Here is a 20,965-nt window from a genome sequence, read left to right on the forward strand (position 1 = left end):
ATAATAATTAAAAGCATTTCAACTTTAAGCCTCTTGCTTAATCATAACTAACAATGAAAGTAATTATTAATCCCACTTAATTAGTCATATCTATCTCACAAAGTAGATGTCGCTATAAAAGGAACTCTCTCACTCGCAAATACAACACATTCAAATATGATGCCCGATGTTTTAACGGTTCAACTCACATACAACCAAAAGTCAAACACTCCCAAAATGGATGATACTTACATTTCAAAAACAAATTATGCACATACTTCGGACTATGCAAACTCTATTTGTTGGTTCGATTCATGAACATAAACTTGATCTCAATCTTCAATCATATATTTGTCTCTTATCTTGCATAATTGAAAAACAACATCTGTCATGTGCATTCTCTCTGTCGGTGTTTTTCTTGAACATGCCACTCCAATGCTTAGTATAGAAGCCACACACTCCTCCATCTTACTGCTCATGTCTTCTAGAATGAGGGGATCAATGATTTCTGTTACACGATTCAGCAAGGCACCATTGACGAAATTGTGGAGATTTAAGTTCTCGTCGAATGCTTGACTCGTTGGTCTTTTACCCGTGAACATCTCCAAGAGAAGAATCCCAAAACTATACACATCGCCTTTAACTGAGACCGAGTTACTTGTGCCATATTCTGAGCATTGGTTCAAAGGCATGCATAGAAAAATAAAAGGTATATTTTGCTCACAATAAGTTGATTACAGTATACTATTGAAAAAAAATTACATTTTTTGTCTAGTAATTTGTACTTTTTCAATTTTGATAATTGATATAACCTTGTCGAATACAAAAATATGAATGTTTTTTCAGAATTTATCAGTGAATTCATGAACTGGGTATTAATGATGTTAATATATACATAGTTAATGTGTTAAATTAGATATGAGTTTATTTGGGGATAATAGAATACATACCTGGAGGAACATAGCCTATTGTACCTTTGATCCCAATTGTACTGCTGCTCTCGTGTGCTTCAAGGATGTTTGAAACTATCTTAGACAATCCGAAATCACCCACATGTGCAGTCATATCATCATCCAAAAGAATGTTACTTGGCTTCAAATCGCCATGAATAATTGGTGAATTAGTGCCCATATGTAGGTACTCAAGTGCATGAGCAATATCAATGACGATTTTGATCCTTTGCAACATCGTAAGGCTCCGAAATTCTGAGTCATGTTCTTCTTCTCGCCCTCTATTGCGGTACAACAAATCTTCCAAACTCCCATTAGACATGAATTCATAAACCAAAGCTTTAAATTCATTTCTTTGGAAGTCTATACTTTCACAAACACTGAATAATTTCAAGAGGTTCCTGTGTCTTATTCCTTTTAGTGCAATGCACTCTGCTACGAAACTCTTAGAGGCACCTTTGACAAAAAGATTAAGCACTTTGACCGCCACCATTGTCTTTCCATCCTCAAGAATCCCTTTGTAGACAGATCCAAATCTTCCGGAGCCAATCAAGCTACCTTCCGAGAATCCATTAGTGGCTTTTAACAGATCTCCATAGGATAACCTCATGAATTGGGCGCCATCAAATGACCCCGTGGAAAGCTGTTTTTTCATCAAATGTTTTTGGCTATAAATGATTACACATAGTGTAATGCATAATCCTCCGACAACCAGTATTGGAATCAGGATTTTAAGTAATGCTTTATTAGAGGACTTTGAAGAAGAGCAAGGGGGGAGCTTCAAATCAAGAATTCCTCCACATAATCTCGCATTCCCTTCGATCGAGAATTTTGTTTTGTTTCTAAATAATCCTTCTATTGGCACCTCACCTTCGAGGCTATTGAATGACAAGTTCAATTTTTCAAGATTTAGATGACTGAGAAAAATAGGGATTTTACCAGAAAAATTATTTCTTGAAAGATCCAATTCTTGTAATCCCTTCAGAGCACTTAGTGATGGAGGTATCTCTCCTTGAAGATAATTACCACCTAAATAAAGCATTCCCAAGCTAGTGCAACCACTTAGAGAGCTTGGAACAAGACTTGATAATCTATTATTCGACAAGTCTAAGACTGAAATGTGCGTTAAAGCGCCAACTTCTATTGGAATTGAACCCGTGAAGACATTGTATGATAAACGTAAGTAAATAGAAAGAGAGGGAAGTCTCATAATTTGTGGAGGAATGGAGCCATCAAGACTGTTATTTCCAATATCTAAGAGTAACAAGTTGGTGCAATTACCAAGGCTCTGAGGTATTCTTCCAGACAATCTGTTTTCATCCAAATACAAGTAATTTAACGAAGTCAAGTTTCCCAAGGAATGTGGCATCTCATCTATCAGTCGGTTTCCACTCAAGTCAAGATTTTGCAGATCTGAAAGTTTTCCAATGCTAAATGGAATATGACCCTCAAGATTGTTGCCACTAAGGAGAAGCACAATGAGACCGACGAGGTTCCCAATACCAAAAGGAATTTTGCCATGTATCTGAGTGTCAGAAATATCTATGGAATTTATTTGACTAGAAAGATTATATATCGAGTCTGGCAATGAACCCCTCAACATGTTACTACGAACTCCAAGATGCATCAGGTTTGTGCAATTTGAGAATGATGAAATAAAACTTATATCATCTTGAATAAGATTATTTGCAGCGAAAAAGTGCTCAAGATTTGAAAGCCTTCCAAGTTCTTTTGGCATTGGCCCCGTAAAACTATTGACGGCAACCGATATTGTGTCAAGGGAGGTTGCATTTGAGAGTGAGACCGGAAGTTCTCCAGTAAATTGATTGTCTGCCAAATGAATGCCTTGTAACTTAGGAAGTGTGAGGCCTATGTTATTAGGTATGCCCTTGAAGTTTATTATCAGAGACGTCAAAACGAAGGAGAGTAGATATATTGAAGAGACCAAGAGGAATTTCACCTGTTAAACTATTTTCGAATAATATAAGTAATTTTAGGTGCTGAAGTTGTGCAAATGACTCCGGAATTTCTGCTCTCAAGTTACACTTTGCCAAATGAAGTTGTGTGAGAGATGTTAGATTTCCTAAGGATGGAGGGATAGTCCCAGAAATATTGTTTTTTCCTAAACCGAGAGCTGTGAGTTTGCGAAGAGAATCGAGCTCAACAGGGATAAGTCCCGATAACCTATTGTCAATCAGGTTAAGATACCAAAGATTTGGACATTGCGATATATTTCTCGGTATTTCCCCAACAAAAGAATTATTGCTAATTTCTACATACTCTAGACGCCTTAAAAGACCCATCTCTTGGGGAATTTGGCCATGAAAGCTATTATTTTGGAGGATAATGGCTCTGAGAAAAGAGAGATTACCTATATGAGGTGAAAGGCTTCCCTCCAAGCCTTGAGAACTTAGAATAATCCCCACAACTCTATCAGGGTGCTTGGCGCCACATATAATGCCATTCCAGGTGCAGTGATGCTGTGTTTGATTCCAGGAGTTCAGAGCCCCAAGCGGATCAAGTATGGCGGCTTTAAATGCCAGCAGTGCGAGCACATCGGTTTCATTACTGGAGCATGCCGATGGAATCATTGCAGCACAACAAAACCACCCAAAAATAATGCAAACAACTTCACTTGTATACTTTGCCATTGTTTTCACACCACCCAAAATATCAACCACAGGGCTTTGTGATGCACTTGATATATATGTTAGCCATGTATATATAGCCATATCTTGTGCCCGAGCCCTACTAAATCCAAGAAAAGAAAGACTTCGTTATTATTTAATTAGAAAAACAAATTCATTTCTTTTCTATTTATATTAAATAAATTTCATCGAAAATGTTGCATAATTTTTTGATACAGTTCATTGTACATGATCAAATCTAAGTTTTAGTCTCATATGCATTTAGGTGTCATATCCCGAACACCTGCATATATTAGCTTTTACATAACTATTCTAATTTTTTACATCCACTTTTTTTTCCCGATTCAAGGCAGAACAAAAAACAGTAAATAAAATTCATTCGTTGAGTTGTACTTATTAAACTAAAATTTATTTTTTTTATAAAACAAAAACTTTATATAATTTACCCTTTGGTATACTATATTTTGATTTTTAATTACCAACAAAAAAAGGAAAAGAAAGTGAGACATGTATATATGTTTGTCAATCAATTATATTATGCATGCATACAGCATGTTAATCGGTTCAGTCGATATTCCCAAAATATTCTAATTAATTGAGCATTTTGGTAATCGGCAAATTAAATCATTTATGTAACGAAACTTCATATCTCTCACATTTTATAGGAAAAATTGCAATATTAGTTTTATATATTTGTAGATCTACGATTTTACTCATTTATGATTTATATTATCAGATTTTACTCTTTATCTAATTTGTAATTTTAGTTAGATTTTTGACATGACATTGATCTGACACCTATATGACGCCTACGTGGTTCCAACACAGTCTTCACATCAACACTTCCGATGAAAAATGAATAAAATTATCAAAAATTAAAAGATACACGATTAGAATTATAAAGCTAACAAATATATAAGTCCAAAATTACAGTTTCCCTATTTTATCCGAATAATTTTTTTTTTCGTCTAAATAATTTGATTAGTATAATTTTATATGAGGATGATATACGATAAAATATTTTTAAAAATTACAAATCCAACGTTTTAACAATGTATGGAAAATTGAAGTTGCTAGACCACAAGACTTTGGCTGAACTTTCTATATTATTTGATATTTCGAAGTGTGGGAGCTCTAATATATTTGTAAATTACTGTTTGGTTCAATAATTATTTATGTTGGGAGAACAATAGAAACATTATACTTGAGCTATTATACAACTTAAAAGAATAAAATTGTGTCATTATCATCAACTATATTTTTTGGTAAAGTGGTAAGTACTTGGTTCAGTGAACGATATCACCAACTATATTTTTTTTAGCAAAACGATAAATGTTCGGTTCAATTGAAGTGAAACTAGCAAGAAAGTAGTAAAACAACTATCAACTTATTATTCATTTGTGGAACGGGATCAAATTGTCCATCAATCAATTACGTCAATCTTCCACGAAATTGGAGTCGGTAATCCAGCCATTCATTTTTTGTTCCGCTATGAGTAGACTTTGAGTCCCAAGTCTTCCTTCGCGGGTTTTTTGCTCTAATAATACTTCAAAATTATTGTAGGGATTCCATCAATAATAGCTTCAATTAATACGTACAAAATAATATTAATTGACGACTTCACGAATTGGGTATACTTTTAAAAGTTATATATATATATATATTTTAACAAGAAATAGCGAAAATTCTTCAATTACAATTATTTTTTTTAGCTTTCCAGCCCCAATCTTTATCCATTTTCACCATCACTTTGATGTCCCTTAAAATGTTCAAAATTGGTGCCGTCACCATTGCTTCCAAAAGAAGACTTTGACTCGTACCCGGTGGTCACCAGTGTGCTGCTATCCATCTTAGAAAAGAGAATCCTTAAGATATTGTCTTAATATCAGTGCCACAACTTCGATTACCTTAATGATAGGTTACCTTTGAAGTCTCTGTCTGTCAAAGGATGCTTCTATTTATTGTAGGGACTGCTTTAATTAATGCTTCATAGAAGAATATATATATAATATGTTGAAGACATTACATTTTTTTTTTTTGAAAAAGTTATGTATTGTGATATTTAAGTCGATTGGCCCTTCCTAAAATGTAAAACTGATCATATCGAAGAACAACAAACCCATGATGGACCAAAAGCCTGTGTAGACTTGATGATTATTGGGTCATGTAATTTTATTTTGTTTATACTAATTTCAAGGGTCAATCCAAGTCCAGCATATCATATGAGGAGATCCAAAAATTGAGAGATAATTTAACAACAGCAAATGCAGGATCTGATGTATTAGAAATGGAGTTCCAACTTCCAAGAGCCTAAGAAGGAGAACGAGTTTTTGAGATCTCGAATGTCCTCTTTGGAAGAGCAAACCTGTTTTTTTTGGTAGTGACATCTCCGACCAAGCCCATGATCAGATCATATGAAAAGATCTCAAATGTACAAGTTGGACGAATTTTTTCACACATATTAAGAATATTAATGAAAAAATAAATTGCACGAACATTTTTTTATTTTATTCTTATTTAATTTATTTTTAATTGGTTGCACAAAAGGTTATTAGTCAAAATTATAAGAAATACAACTAAACTTAGGAACTCAGTATAGAATTTGGACAACAAATAAAGAAATACAATTGATGTAATTGGGAAGGATGTAATAAAACTTTAAAAGAATAATATACGCACTCAAACATTAATCTCAATAATACGCATATTAGTATTTGTGTGTCCCTTCAACAAAAGAAAATAAAGAAACAAATGCTTCTTAATTGTGAGATATTTCGGGATTTTGATGTCTGCAAGTGTGACTTTCTTTAAAAAAAAAATTGCCTTAAATCCTCAATCATCTCGAATCTATTTAACTTACCAATTTTATTGGTTCTAGATATACATATGATTGACAATTATAAATTTTACCAAATATATTAATTATGTAGTCACGCGATTTTAGTGGGAAAAAAACTAAAATTGACTTAAAGATCAAATATCCTAATTATCTTATCAAATATCTTCAACACTTCCGGTCAAGCTTGGCGGTATATGTCTGTCATGCCAAGCTTGGTTTTCGATTCTTCAAAGTGCGGTCGATGGAGTGTTTTTGTCAATAGCTGCACGTGTAAGGGAACATAGTGGGATCAACTATAAATGAACTTGAACAATCAATAAATTGGCTGATAATACCAAATCTCATGTGTCTGTTTTGGCATAAATGTAAAATATTTGTCCATGTCCTCCATCAGGACTACTTATAATTTAATAGAGAAAATGATTTGAAGTTGCATTCACACTATGAAAAGGAATTATGTTTAATTATTATATTATATACACATAAAGCGATTGTCACCTTATTGATGGAATTAAGAAGTATCGATCAGACTTCGTCCATTATCTTAATTATCAATATATTATGATAATTTTGATAATTTGAGTTAGTTTTTGGGGTTGAGTTAAATTTAAAACGCAATCTTAACAAAACCTTTACATTAAGTCCCCTCCACTACCGCCTCAGACCTTGTTAAGAGGAGATAAATCAAAGTGACCAAACGGTCTCTTAGATGAGAAGTTCATTTTTTCCTAGGGGAATGAAACTCAGAGGACTCGAACCTTCTTGTTGTTGTATTGTAATGAAAGAGGGATAGATAAAAAGTAAAACTACATTTGTCTCTCAAGATTTCACCATTTTTTTAAATGTTATCCTAAGATGAAACCACTCCTTAAAAACCACAAATAAAGAAAAGAAATGCATATAAATTTAAAAATAAAAAGAATTTATCTTGAAATTTTAAAATAAAAAACTATTCAAATATATAAAAACAAGAAAAAAAATCTAATGCCCGCAAGAAAATTATAGATATTGCATACACAACACATACTCTCATGGCACTAGTTATTAACATATATGAAATATCGAAACATAATTATAAAATAATTTTATTATGTTATTTTATAAAATTATTTTCTAATAAAGTACCTCGTAAATAATTTTAGAAAATATGAATCCAATAGTAGATAATTATGAATGTATAATAATTAAAAACATTTTAATTGTAAGCCTCTTGCTGAATCGTAACTAACAATGAAAGGAACTCTCTCACTTGCAAATACAACGCATTCCATCATTAATTGTTTGAAGAACAAATATGATGCCCGATGTTTTAAGAATTAAACTCACATATATACAACTAAAATCAAACACTCCCAAGATGGATGATACGTACATTTGGAAAACAAATTATGCACATACTTCAGACTATGCAAACTCTATTTGTTGGTCCAATTCATGAACAAAAACTTTATCTCAATCTTCAATCATATATTTGTCTCTTATCTTGCATATTAGAAAAACAACATCTGTCATGTCCATTCTCTCTGTCGGTGTTTTTCTTGAACACACCACTCCAATGCTTAGTATAAAAGCCACACACTCCTCCATCTTACTGCTCATGTCTTGTAGAATGAGGGGATCAATGATTTCCGTAACACGATTCGGCAAGGCACCATTGACGAAATTGTGGAGATTCAAGTTCTCGTCGAATGCTTGACATGTTGGTCTTTTACCCGTGAACATCTCCAAGAGAAGAATCCCAAAACTATATACATCGCCTTTAACTGAGATTGAATTACTTGTGCCATATTCTGAGCATTGGTTCAAAGGCATGCACAAAAAAATAAAAGGTATATTTTGCTCAAAATAAGTTATTTATAATGTACTATCGAGAAAAAAAATTAAATTTTTTGTCTCATAATTCGCACTTTTTTCAATTTTGATAATTGATATAACCTTGTCAAATACAAGAATGTGAATGTTTTTTCAGAATTTATAAGTGAATTCATGAACTGGATATTAGTGATGTTAATATATACATAGTTAATGTGTTAGATTAGAAAAGAGTTTATTTGGAGATAATAGAATACATACCTGGAGGAACATAGCCTATTGTACCTTTGATCCCAATCGTACTGCTGCTCTCACGTGCTTCAAGGATGTTTGAAACTATCTTAGACAATCCGAAATCACCCACATGTGCAGTCATATCATCATCCAAGAAAATGTTACTTGGCTTCAAATCGCCATGAATAATTGGTGAATTAGTGTCCATATGTAGGTACTCAAGTGCATGAGCAATATCAATGGTGATTTTGATCCTTAGCAACATCGTAAGGCTCCGAAATTCTGAGTCATGTTCTTCTTCTTGCCCTCTATTGTGGTACAACAAATCTTCCAAACTTCCATTAGACATGAATTCATAAACCAAAGCTTTAAATTCATTTCTTTGGAAATCCATACTTTCACAAACACTGAATAATTTCAAGAGGTTCCTGTGTCTTATTCCTTTTAGTGCAATGCACTCGGCTACGAAGCTCTTAGAGGCACCTTTGACAAAAAGATTAAGCACTTTGACCGCCACCATTGTCTTTCCATCCTCAAGAATCCCTTTGTAGACAGATCCAAATCTTCCAGAGCCGATCAAGCTACCTTCCGAGAATCCATTAGTGGCTTTTAAAAGATCTCCATAGGATAACCTCATGAATTGGGTGCCATCAAATGACCCCGTGGAAAGATGTTTTTTCATCAAATGTTTTTGGCTATAAATTATTACACAGAGTGTAATGCATAATCCTCCGACAACCAGTATCGGAATCAGGATTTTAAGTAATGCTTTCTTTGAGGACTTTGAAGAAGAGCAAGGGGGGAGCTTCAAATCAAGTATTCCTCCACATAATCTCGCATTCCCTTCGATCGAGAATTTTGTTTTATTTCTAAATAATCCTTCTATTGGCACTTCACCTTCGAGGTTATTGAATGACAAGTCCAGTTTTTCAAGATTTAGATTACTGAGAAAAATAGGGATTTTACCAGAAAAATTATTTCTTAAAAGATCCAATTCTTGTAATCCCTTCAGAGCATTTAGTGATGGAGGTATCTCTCCTTGAAGATAATTACCACCTAGATAAAGCATTCCCAAGCTAGTGCAACCACTTAGAGAGCTCGGAACGAGACCTGATAATCTATTATTCGACAAGATTTGAAAGCCTTCCGAGTTCTTTTGGCATTGGCCCCGTAAAACTATTGGAGGCAACCGATATTGTGTCAAGGGAGGTTGCATTTGAGAGTGAGACCGGAAGTTCTCTAGTAAAGTGATTGTCTGCCAAATAAATACCTTGTAACTTAGGAAGTGTAAGGCCGATGTTATTAGGTATGGCCCCTTGAAGTTTATTAGAAGAGATGTCAAAACGAAGGAGAGTAGATATATTGAAGAGACCAGGAGGGATTTCACCTGTTAAACTATTGTTGGTTAACATAAGAAATTCTAGGAGCTGAAGTTGTGCATTCACTCCGGAATTTCTCCTCTCAAGTTACATGCGAGCAAAGAAAGTTGTATGAGAGATGTTAGATTGCCTAAGGATGGAGGGATAGTCCCAGAAATATTGTTTTTTCCTAAACCAAGCTCTTTGAGTTTGCGAAGAGAATCGAGCTCAACAGGGATAAGTCCCGATAACCTATTGTCAATCAGGTTAAGATACCAAAGATTTGGACATTGCGATATATTTCTCGGTATTTCTCCAACAAAAGAATTATTGCTAAATTCTACAACCTCTAGACGCCTTAAAAGACCCATCTCTTGGGGAATTTGGCCATGAAAGCTATTATTTTGGAGATTAATGGTTCTAAGGAAAGAGAGATTACCTATATGAGGTGAAAGGCTTCCCTCCAAGCCTTGAGAACTTAGCATAATCCCCACAACTCTATCAGGGTGCTTGGCGCCACATCTAATGCCATTCCAGGTGCAATAATGCTGTGTTTGATTCCAGGAGTTCAGAGCCCCAAGCGGATCAAGTATGGCGGCTTTAAATGCCAGCAAAGCGAGTACATCGGTTTCATTACTTGAGCATGCCGATGGAATCATCGCAGCACAACAAAACCACCCAAAAATAATGCAAACAACTTCACTTGTATACTTTGCCATATATTTACACCACCCAATATCAACCAAAGGGCTTAATGATGCAGTTGATATATATGTTAGCCATGTATATATAGCCATATCTTGTGCCTAAGCCCCACTAAATCCAAGAAAAGAAAGACTTCGTTTTTATTTAATTAGAAAAACAAATTCATTTGGAATATAATTTTTTCTATTTATATTAAAGAAATTTAATCAAAATATTGCAGAATTTTTTGATACAGTTCATAGTTTTTGCAGTTCATTGTGCATGATCAAATCTCGTTTCTAGTCTCATATTCATTTAGGTGCCATGTCTCGAACACCTGCACATATTAGCTTTTACATAAATATCCTAATTTTTCCTACAATTTTTCCCGATTGCAGGCCGAACAAAAAATAGTTTATAAAATTAATTCGTAGAATTGTACTTATAAAACTATTAATTTTTTTTATAAAACAAAAACTTTATATAATTTACCTTTCGGTATACTATATTTTGATTTTTAATTACCCAAAAAAAAAAAGGAAAAGAAAGTGAGACAGGTATATATGTTTGTCAATCAATTATATTATGCATGCATTACAGCATGTTAATCGGTTTAGTCGAACTTCCCTAAATATTCTAATTAATTGAACATTTTGGTAATTGGCAAATAAAACCATTTATGCCAAAAATACCGAAACTTCATCTCTCTCATATTTATTTTATAGGGAAAATTGTGATATTAGTGCTATATATTTGTATTTCTGCGATTTTATTCATTATGATTTGTGTTATAAATTTTCAGTCTTGATCTGATATCTTTGTTATTTTTGCAATTTTAATCATTTTTTCACGTGATGTTGATCTGACACCTATGCAGAGCCTACGTGATTCCAACACGGCTGCCACATCTAGCGTTTCCAATGAAAAATGAATAAAATTATCAAAAATTAAAAGATACACGATTAGAATCACAAAGCTAACAAATATATAAGATCAAAATTACAGTTTCCCTATTTTATCCGAATAAATTTTTTTCCTCTAAATAATTTGATTAGTATAATTTTATATGACGATGATATACGATAAAATATTTTTAAGAATTACAAATCCAATGTCGAAAATTGAAGTTGCTAGACCGCAAGACTTTGGCTGAATTTGTCTTCTCCTCTTTTCGCAACCAAAAAGTATCCGATAATCCGATGACTTTTCTCCGGTGAACGATTGAAGTGAAACTAGCAAGAAAGTAGTAAAACAACAATCAACATCTTATTCATTTGTGGAATGGAATCAAATTGTCCATCAATCAATTACGCCAACCTTCCACGGAATTGGAGTCGGTCATCCAGCCATACATTTTTTGTTACGATTTGAGTGGACTTTGACTGCTAAGTCTTCTTTCGCCGGGTCTTTTGCTCTAAAAATATCTTAATGATAATATCTAATTTCACGACTTAATGATATGTTGAAATTTCCACTTGAGGTCTCTGTCTTTCAAGGATGCTTCAATTTATTGTAGAGACTGCTTTGAGTCAATTGGCCCTTCCTAAAAATATAAAACTGATCATCGAGATGATGGGCCAAAGCCTGTGTAGACTAGATGAGAATTGGGTTATGTAATTTTATTTTATTTTTTTATACTAGTTTCAAAGGTCAAGCCAAGTCCAGCACACGACGCGAGGAGACCCAAAAATTGAGAGAGGATTTAACAATTGCAAATGCACGATCTGATGTACTAGAGATGGAGTTTCAGGAGTCCAAGAAGGAGAACGAGTTGTTGAGATCTCGAATGTCCTCTTTGGAAGAGCAAGCCTGTTTTTTTTTTTTTGCAGTGACAGTCTCGACAAAGTCTATGATATGATCAGATCATATAAAAAGGTCTCAAATATACAAGTTGGACGACTTTTTTCACACATATTAAGAATATTAATGAAAAAATAAATTTCACCAACATATTTTTTTATTTTATTCTTATTTTATTTATTTTAAATTGGTTGCACATAGTTAAAAAAGGTTATTAGTAAAAATTAGAATAAATTCAACTTAACTTAAGAACTTGTATAGGATTAGGACAACAAAAAAAGAAATACAATTGATGTAATAATAAAACATTAAAACAATTATATATGCACTCAAACATTAATCTCAATGATCTACATATTAGTATTTGCGTGTCCCTTCAACAAAAGAAAATAAAGAAACAAAAATGCTCAGAATTGTGAGAAATTTCGAGATTTTGATGTCTACAAGTGTGACATTCTTAAAAACAAAAATTGCCTTATATCCTTAATCAACTCGAATATATTTTATCTTACCAATTTTATTGGCTCGAGTTATACATATATATTAACAATTATAAATTTTACCAAATATATTAATTATTTAGTAACATGATTTTGTGGAAAAAAACTAAAATTGATTAAAAGAATGTATAGATGATTATAAATGATTTAACGAAACATATATAACTAAAAATAACGTATATCAATATATAAACAAGATTAAAATTGATATTTTAATTAAAAATAAATACATCTTTGACAAAAGTAAAAAAAAAAATGAAAAAATAAAACCTATGTTACCCTTACATCTGTAGTGTAAGCGGAAACTGTAGACAATTGAAGGGAGTCACTGTAGAGAAACTCTCCCCCTTCTGCTCGATTTCTGAATTATCTGACTGTAGATATATATAATAGTTTCGAAGAGTGGGAATTCGTAGGGAAAACCGAAGCGGCAAGATGACAGAGGCGATGATAAGAAAGAAAGCTGGGATGGCAAGCGTGAAGGATATGCCTTTACTTCAAGACGGTCCGATTTTCTCGGCGGATCCCCAGCAAAGGTCCTAGTGCAATGGCCAGTATCTTAAGTAATAAGGGGACTGACTGGTGTTTGATTTTTAATATGCGAGAAAGGCTCCAGGGACTCGGATTTTTTATTGTAAAATTTTATATTTTACTAATTATTATGCTAACTTCAAAGTTCTCTGCATTTTGACTTGAATGAAAAATTTGTTTCGCTTGGTATGCTATATCTTATGTGTTTGATTCATTTGTAGATGTGGGTACATGAGGGTGGGGATATGGTCTAATATCTGCGGTGTTTTCTTTTGTTTGATAATGATGCTAGGCTTGACGAATTCCTGAATTCATCGAGCCTTAGTGTGGTCCACACTCGAGAAATTTCAGATTTGTGGGGAGGAAAGGGAGGAGAACAGATTGTGGACAGATGATTTGGGCACAAAAAATGCACTCCGTATGAATTTGTTGCTTTTATGTCCACAGTCCATACCATGTGAAATCGAATTGAAGTGGACTGTTTTGGTGCTGTATATTGGAATCCTCAAAGAAGGGCTTGAGTAGAGAAAAAAGAGAGATGAAAGTTTTTGTGCCGACTCAGTTAAGCCAATACCACGTGAAACTGAATTGATGCATTCAAGAATTGGAAATAGCCGTGGTACCAATAATCATCAAGTTTACTGCAGAACTGATTGGTTGCTGATATATTTGATGATATGATTGTAATTTAACATCTCTTCTTGTAACTCATGTCATTCACCATTAATTAGTTTCATCCTAGCTTGAGTAAGCTGGAACTTCATCTGGAGGAACTTGCTAAAACATCCTTTATTGAAGCATATAACCCGCTTCTTCAATGTCTGAAGTCCCTGGTTCATAGGCATTGAAGAGTTGATCACAGAGACTTTGCTCTCTACAAGAGAAAACCTTCCCTCTTGGCTCTAGCCTGAGTTTAAGAGCAGAAATTTTAGCCTAATATCCCCTCCAAACCCACATCATACTTATATTCCCTTCCTGCTCCTTTTTTATGTGCTCTCGTGGATTATATTTTGTAATATTCTGTTTTTCCTTTGCCATTTGTTGCAAAAAGACAGCCATCGATACCGATTAAGAGCCATACGATCCATATGCAACGAGGCAATTTTCAAGCATTGATTGATTTCTCTGTCTTTACATGACCCATGATCTTAATTGACATGGACATGAACTGCATATTCACATAAAGATGTTGAGTTATGTAGTTTGGCGTAAAATCTGTATAAGAGAATTCTCCTTCGTTATCAACTTCAATGTACATGAAACAATATGAAATATATATAAAGAAAAGTCTAACTACGTATCCCTACAATATCCAATTTATCTACTCTAAATTTAAAGTTTAAACTTAGAACAAATATCCTAATTATCTTATCAAATATCTTCAACACTTCCGGTCAAGCTTGACGGTATAAGTCTGTCATGCCAAGTTTGGTCTTCGATTCTTCAAAGTGCGGTCGATGGAGTGCTTTTGTCAAAATCTCTGTCAACCGTACATGTGAGGGAACATAGTGGGATCAACTATAAATGAACTTGAACAATCAATAAATTGGCTGATCATACCACATCTCATGTGTCTGTTCTGGCATAAATGTAAAATATTTTTCCATGTCCTTCATCAGGACTACTTATAATTTAATAGAGAAAATAATTTGAAGTTGCATTCCCACTATGAAAAGGAATTGCGTTTAATTATTATATTATATACACATAGAGCGATTGTCACCTTATTGATGGAATTAAGAAGATCGATCAGACTTCGTCCATTATCTTAATTATCAATATATTATGATAATTTTGATAATTTGAGTTAGTTTTTGGGGTTGAGTTAAATTCAAAACACAATCTTAACAAAACATTTACATTAAGTCCCCTCCACTGCCGCCTCAGACTTTGTTAAGAGGAGATAAATCAAAGTGACCAAATGGTCTCTTAGATGAGAAGTTCATTTTTTCCCAGGGGAATGAAACTCATAGGACTCGAACCTTCTTCTTGTTGTATTGTAATGAAAGAGATATAGATAAAAAGTTAAACTACATTTGTCTTTCAAGATTTCACCATTTTTTTAAACGTCATCCTAAGATGAAACTACTCCTTAAAAACAACAAATAAAGAAAAGAAATGCAAATAAATTAAAAAATAAAAAGAATTTATCTTGAAATTTTAAAATAAAAAAACTATTCAAATATATAAAAACAAGAAAATAAAAAAATCTAATGCACGCAAAAAAATTATAGATATTCCATACACAACACATACTCTCCCTGCACTAGTTGTTATCGTATATGAAATATAGAAACATAATTATAAAATAATTTTATTTTGTTAGTTTATAAATTTATTTTCTAATAAAGTAACTATAAATTATGAAATATAGAACATAATAATAAGATAGTTTTATTTTGTTATTTTATAAAATTATTTTCTAATAAAATACCTCGTAAATAATTTTAGAAAATATGAATCCAATAGTAGATAATTCTGAATGTATAATAATTAAAAACATTTTAACTTTAAACTGAATCGTAACTAACAATGAAAGTAATTGTTAATCCCACTTAATTAGTCATATCCGTCTCACACAGTAGATGTCGCTATAATAGGAACTCTCTCACTTGCAAATACAACGCATTACATCATTAATTGTTTGAAGAACAAATATGATGCCCGATGTTTTAAGAATTAAACTCACATATATACAACTAAAATCAAACACTCCCAAGATGGATGATACGTACATTTTGAAAACAAAGTATGCACATATTTGGGACGATGCAAGCTCTATTTGTTGGTCCGATTCATGAACAAAAACTTTATCTCAATCTTCAATCATATATTTGTCTCTTATCTTGCATAATAGAAAAACAACATCTGTCATGTCCATTCTCTCTGTCGGTGTTTTTCTTGAACACACCACTCCAATGCTTAGTATAAAAGCCACACACTCCTCCATCTTACTGCTCATGTCTTCTAGAATGAGGGGATCAATGATTTCTGTAACACGATTCGGCAAGGCACCATTGACGAAATTGTGGAGATTTAAGTTCTCGTCGAATGCTTGACATGTTGGTCTTTTACCCGTGAACATCTCCAAGAGAAGAATCCCAAAACTATATACATCGCCTTTAACTGAGACCGAGTTACTTGTGCCATATTCTGAGCATTGGTTCAAAGACATGCACAAAAAAATAAAAGGTATATTTTGCTCACAATAAGTTATTTATAATGTACTATTGAGAAAAAAATATTAAAATTTTTGTCTCTTAATTTGTACTTTTTTCAATTTTGATAATTGGTATAACCTTGTCAAATACAAGAATGTGAATGTTTTTTCAGAATTTATCAGTGAATTTATGAACTGGGTATTAGTGATGTTAATATATACATAGTTAATGTGTTAGATTAGAAAAGAGTTTATTTGGAGATAATAGAAAACATACCTGGAGGAACATAGCCTATTGTACCTTTGATCCCAATTGTACTGCTGCTCTCATGTGCTTCAAGGATGTTTGAAACTACTTTAGACAATCCGAAATCACCCACATGTGCAGTCATATCATCATCCAATAGAATGTTACTTGGCTTCAAATCGCCATGAATAATTGGTGAATTAGTGCCCATATGTAGGTACTCAAGTGCATGAGCAATATCAATGGCGATTTTGATCCTTTGCAACATCGTAAGGCTCCGAAATTCTGAGTCATGTTCTTCTTCTTGCCCTTTATTGCGGTACAACAAATCTTCCAAACTTCCATTAGACATGAATTCATAAACCAAAGCTTTAAATTCATTTCTTTGGAAATCCATACTTTCACAAACACTGAATAATTTCAAGAGGTTCCTGTGTCTTATTCCTTTTAGTGCAATGCACTCTGCTACGAAGCTCTTCGAGGCACCTTTGACAAAAAGATTAAGCACTTTGACCGCCACCATCGTCTTTCCATCCTCAAGAATCCCTTTGTAGACAGATCCAAATCTTCCAGAGCCAATCAAGCTACCTTCCGAGAATCCATTAGTGGCTTTTAACAGATCTGCATAGGATAACCTCATGAATTGAGCGTGAGCGCCATCAAAGGACCTCGTGGAAAGCTGTTTTTTCATCAAATGTTTTTGGATATAAATGACTACACAGAGTGTAATGCACAATCCTCCGACAACTAGTATTGGAATTAGGATTTTAAGTAATGCTTTCTTAGAGGACTTTGAAGAAGAGCAAGGGCGGAGCTTCAAATCAAGAATTCCTCCACATAATCTCGCATTCCCTTTGACCGAGAATTTTGTTTTGTTTCTAAATAATCCTTCTATTGGCACCTCACCTTCGAGGTTATTGAATGACAAGTTCAATTTTTCAAGATTTAGATGACTGAGAAAAATAGGGATTTTACCAGAAAAATTATTTCTTGAAAGATCCAATTCTTGTAATCCCTTCAGAGCACTTAGTGATGGAGGTATCTCTCCTTGAAGATAATTACCACCTAGATAAAGCATTCCCAAGCTAGTGCAACCACTTAGAGAGCTCGGAACGAGACCTGATAATCTATTATTCGACAAGTCTAAGATTGAAATGTGCGTTAAAGCGCCAACTTCGATTGGAATTGAACCCGTGAAGATGTTGTATGATAAATCCAAGTGAATAGAAATGGAGGGAAGACTCATAATTTGTGGAGGAATGGAGCCATCAAGAGTATTATTTCCAATATCTAAGAGTAACAAGTTGGTGCAATTACCAAGGCTCTGAGGTATTCTTCCAGACAATCTGTTTCCTCCCAAGTCCAAGTAATTTAACGAAGTTAAGTTTCCGAAGGAATGTGGCATCTCATCTATCAGTCGGTTTCCACTCAAGTTAAGATTTTGCAGATTTGAAAGTTTTCCAATGCTAAATGGAATATGACCCTCAAGATTGTTGTCGTCAAGGAAAAGCGTAGTGAGACCGACGAGGTTCCCAATACCAAAAGGAATTTTACCATGTATCTGAGTGTCAGAAATATCTATGGCATTTATTTGACGAGAAAGATTATACATCGAGTCTGGCAATGAACCCCTCAATATGTTACCACCAACTACAATATCCATCAGATTTGTGCAATTTGAGAATGATGAAATAAAACTTATATCATCTCGAATAAGATTTTCTGCAGCTAAAAAGTGCTCAAGATTTGAAAGCCTTCCAAGTTCTTTTGGCATTGGCCCCGTAAAACTATTGACGGCAACCGATATTGTGTCAAGGGAGGTTGCATTTGAGAGTGAAACCGGAAGTTCTCCAGTAAATTGATTGTGTCCCAAATAAATGCTTTGTAACTTAGGAAGTGTGAGACCTATGTTATTTGGTATGGCTCCTTGAAGTTTATTTTCAGAGACGGCAAAACGAAGGAGAGTAGATATATTGAAGAGACCAGGAGGGATTTCACCTGTTAAACTATTTCCGAATAGTGCAAGAAATTTTAGTTGCTGAAGTTGCACGAGTGACTCCGGAATTTCTCCTCTCATGTTACATGCGGCCAAATAAACCAGTGTGAGAGATGTTATATTTCCCAAGGATGGAGGGATAGACCCAGAAAGAATGTTTTTTCCTAAACCAAGACGTTTGAGCTTGCGAAGAGAATCGAGCTCAAAAGGGATAAGTCCCGATAACCTATTGTCAGCCACGTTAAGATCCAAAAGATTAGGACATTGCGATATATTTCTCGGTATTTCCCCAACAAAAGAATTATTGCTAACTTGTAAAATCTCTAGACGCCTTAAAAGACTCATCTCTTGGGGAATTTGGCCATGAAAGCTATTATTTTGGAGATTAATGACTCTAAGAAAAGAGAGATTACCTATATGAGGTGAAAGGCTTCCCTCCAAGCCTTGAGAACTTAGCATAATCCCCACAACTCTATCAGGGTGCTTGGCGCCACATATAATGCCATTCCAGGTGCAGTAATGTTGTGTTTGATTCCAGGAGTTCAGAGCCCCACGCGGATCAACGATGGCGGCTTTAAATGCCAGCAGTGCGAGCACATCGGTTTCATTACTTGAGCATGCCGATGGAATCATTGCAGCACAACAAAACCATCCAAAAATAATGCAAACGGCTTCACTTGTATACTTTGCCATAGTTTTACACCACCCAATTATATCAACCACAGGGCTTTGTGATGCACTAGATATTTTTTGTTAGCCATGTATGTATATATAGCCATATATATCTTGTGCTTAAGCCCCACTAAATCCAATAAAAGAAATACTTCTTTTTTTATTTAATTAGAAAAACAAGTTCATTCGGAGTATAATCATTTCTATTTATATTAAAAAAATTCATCGAAAATGTTGCAGAATTTTTTATATATAATAGTTTTGATTTTTTCCATCCACTTTTTTGGAAAATTGAAGTTGCTAGACCGCAAGACTTTGGCTGAATTTGTCTTCCTCTCCTTTCGCAATCAAAAAGTATTCCATAATCCGTGACTTTTCTCCGCTCACTATTCAGTAATACAAGTCCTGTCATTTTTCCAATCATTTTTTAATTTAACACTTATTAAAAAGAAATACCTAAAATTCATTTTTAATAATTTTTTTCAAGATTTACTAAATAAGCACTTAAAGATAACGGATATGAATTCTATCGTCATAAAAAAATTTGGAGTTTTTCTTATAAACTACAAAATCTTAATATAATTTACCATTTCTTTTATTATTTGTGTTCGACCACATTTTTGAAGTTGAACATATTTATTTTTAGCAATTTTAATATATTAATTGTACCACGGTAATCAAAAGTTTATTTCCGATCCTTCCTAGTAATAGGACTAAATAGACATTTTTCTCTGAATAATCGGATTAATAATTTCATATCATTTACTATATTCAATAATACATTTAATAAAATAATCTAAACTCTCTATATTATTTCATAGTCTGGGAGCTCTAATATATTTATAAATTACTGTTTGGTCCAATAATTTTTCATGTCAAGAGAACAATCGAAACATCATATTTGAGTTATTATACAACTTAAAAGAATAGAATTGTGTCATTATCATCAACTATATTTTTTGGTAAAGCGGTAAGTGTTTAGTTCAGTGAACGATATCACCATTTATATTTTGTAAGTAAAATGATAAACGATCGGTTCAATGAACGATTGAAGAGCAAAACAATGAACTTCTTATTCATTTGTGGAATGGAATCAAATTGTCTGTCAATCAATTACGTCAACCTTCCACGAAATTGGAATCGGTCATCCAGCCATTCATTTTTTGTTACGGGTTTGAGTGGACTTTGACTCTTAAGTCTTCCTTTGCGGGCGGGGTCTTTTGCTCTAATAATACTTCAAAATTATTGTAGGGATTCCAACAATAATAGCTTCAATTCGTACATCAAAAAGAATATTAATTTACGACTTCACGAATTGGGTATATTTTTAGAAGTTATATGTATAAAGTAGCCTTAAATAATCAACCCCGTTAAACTAAATAATTAATTTCCATATCAATTAATTGAGTTTAAGATATTTTATCAAGAAATAGCGAAAATTCTGCAATCACAATTTTGCAATATCCCGATCTTTATCCATTTTCATAATCACTTTAAAGTCGATTAAAAATGTTCACAATTGGTGCCGTCACCATTCTTCCAGAAGAAGACTTTG

At 33.5% G+C, this 20,965-nt stretch overlaps 2 protein-coding genes and 1 pseudogene across 3 annotated transcripts; all 3 read right to left on the reverse strand.

Annotated features, from left to right (window-relative positions):
- Window positions 1-104: 104 nt before the first annotated feature.
- On the reverse strand, window positions 105-3,676 carry LOC140813672 (uncharacterized). The gene is given in 3 exon segments (XM_073172306.1): window positions 105-649; window positions 930-2,815; window positions 2,817-3,676. Coding segments are annotated over 3 exon segments (3,069 nt in total). The 5' UTR covers window positions 3,662-3,676; the 3' UTR covers window positions 105-311.
- Window positions 646-19,535, reverse strand: LOC140813673 (uncharacterized). 2 transcript variants are annotated; one of them, XM_073172308.1, is made up of 2 exons: window positions 16,752-19,535; window positions 646-886 (listed from the first exon to the last, which is right to left on the reverse strand). In XM_073172308.1, the coding sequence occupies exons 1-2, from the start codon at window positions 19,429-19,431 to the stop codon at window positions 879-881; spliced, it is 2,688 nt and encodes an 895-aa protein (XP_073028409.1). In that variant the 5' UTR covers window positions 19,432-19,535; the 3' UTR covers window positions 646-878. The 2 variants fall into 2 exon arrangements, with proteins under 2 accessions (XP_073028409.1, XP_073028408.1); XM_073172307.1 differs by lacking the exon at window positions 646-886 and adding an exon at window positions 15,922-16,488 and having other exon boundaries at window positions 16,773-19,528.
- On the reverse strand, window positions 7,604-10,634 carry LOC140813675 (probable LRR receptor-like serine/threonine-protein kinase At3g47570; annotated as a pseudogene).
- Window positions 19,536-20,965: the final 1,430 nt, after the last annotated feature.

The sequence above is a fragment of the Primulina eburnea genome, chromosome 15 (assembly GCF_022965805.1).
Source record: "Primulina eburnea isolate SZY01 chromosome 15, ASM2296580v1, whole genome shotgun sequence".
Classification (NCBI taxonomy): domain Eukaryota; kingdom Viridiplantae; phylum Streptophyta; class Magnoliopsida; order Lamiales; family Gesneriaceae; genus Primulina; species Primulina eburnea.

Excerpts from the sequence above, each read along its gene's own strand:
- LOC140813673 (XM_073172307.1), bottom strand. The coding sequence starts at position 19,431 with ATGGCAAAGTATACAAGTGAAGCCGTTTGCATTATTTTTGGATGGTTT. Across the intron at positions 16,489-16,772 it reads AATAGGCTATGTTCCTCCAG|AATATGGCACAAGTAACTCG; the intron begins GTATGTTTTCTA and ends ACCAATGCTCAG.